A 1,182-nucleotide genomic window follows, 5' to 3' on the forward strand; every position below is an offset into this window, starting at 1 on the left:
AAAAAAAAAAAAATACATATATATATATATATATATATATATATATATATATATATATATATAATATAATATAATATATCCATTGAGATGTTCCAAAAATAAGGTATATTTTTACACTAGTTGTGATATACTAATATACCTTTCAAAGTAATTATATTCATATATAGAACAAAATATATATGATATTCTTCTAAAAAAATAAAATATTATCCATGCTTCAAAGATCATCCTTATTTATTACCTTTTTAATATGCTCTAATTTTGTAAGGAGACTATTAGTAGATGTGTTGCTTAAAGTTTTTTTTCTCTTTTTTTCATCACATTTTTCACAAATATATTTAATATCCTTAATTAAATTATCATATAGTTTATTAGTATCTACATCATTAATTTCTATAGAATTTTCTACAGACATTTTATTTTTTTCAATATAAAGTGGATCTCCATATCTGTCTTGATATATTTCATTCAATTCATCATTACAACATAAAATAATAGAATTGGTATCGATCATAAAATTTAATATAAATCTTAATTCTTTAAAAATATTAGTTTCTTCACATTTCTCTGTAACATCTAAACAAAGATTCATTATATCAGGTGAAAGGTATAATGGAAGAGCATAGTGATTTTCTTCTATATGTTGACTAAAATATAATAAGAATAATAAATATATACATCCTGCTTGGAATTGTATAATATTATTTGTATATAAATTTTTATATTTATTATTATTTTCATCGAAACTATTTTTAAATACATGCTTCCAAGATAACCATAAGGTTTGCCATGATGAAATATTATTTTCATATCTTGATTTTGTTAATATTAAAGAAAATTTTGTTTCTTTAAATAATAAACTAAACAAATATAAATCTTTATGTTCTCCATTTTTTATTTTATGTTTCTTAGTCATCCATAGATGTAAAAGATTTTCTATATCTTCAACGTTATATTTATATCGGCCTGGTAAACATACTGGTACGTAAAAATCACCACAAATATCTCCTACCCTTTGAATATATTTTTCTTCATTTACAAAATCGATTGTATACATTATTAATATATATTCAATATAAAATATTCATATGTTCATATATGTATATTTTATATATCTGTGATTTTTTCCTATTTATTTTAATCATCAAATTATATAAAATTAATTTTCTTTTTTTTTTCTTT

General features: G+C 19.5%; 1 protein-coding gene across 1 annotated transcript; it reads right to left on the reverse strand.

Annotated features, from left to right (window-relative positions):
• Window positions 1-217: 217 nt before the first annotated feature.
• On the reverse strand, window positions 218-1,057 carry PGSY75_1204500 (hypothetical protein; the record flags this gene model as incomplete). Its single annotated transcript, XM_018786637.1, has 1 exon — window positions 218-1,057. The coding sequence occupies one exon, from the start codon at window positions 1,055-1,057 to the stop codon at window positions 218-220; it is 840 nt and encodes a 279-aa protein (XP_018640502.1).
• Between the last annotated feature and the right edge of the window lie 125 nt (window positions 1,058-1,182).

The sequence above is a fragment of the Plasmodium gaboni genome, chromosome 12, assembly GCF_001602025.1.
Source record: "Plasmodium gaboni strain SY75 chromosome 12, whole genome shotgun sequence".
Classification (NCBI taxonomy): domain Eukaryota; phylum Apicomplexa; class Aconoidasida; order Haemosporida; family Plasmodiidae; genus Plasmodium; species Plasmodium gaboni.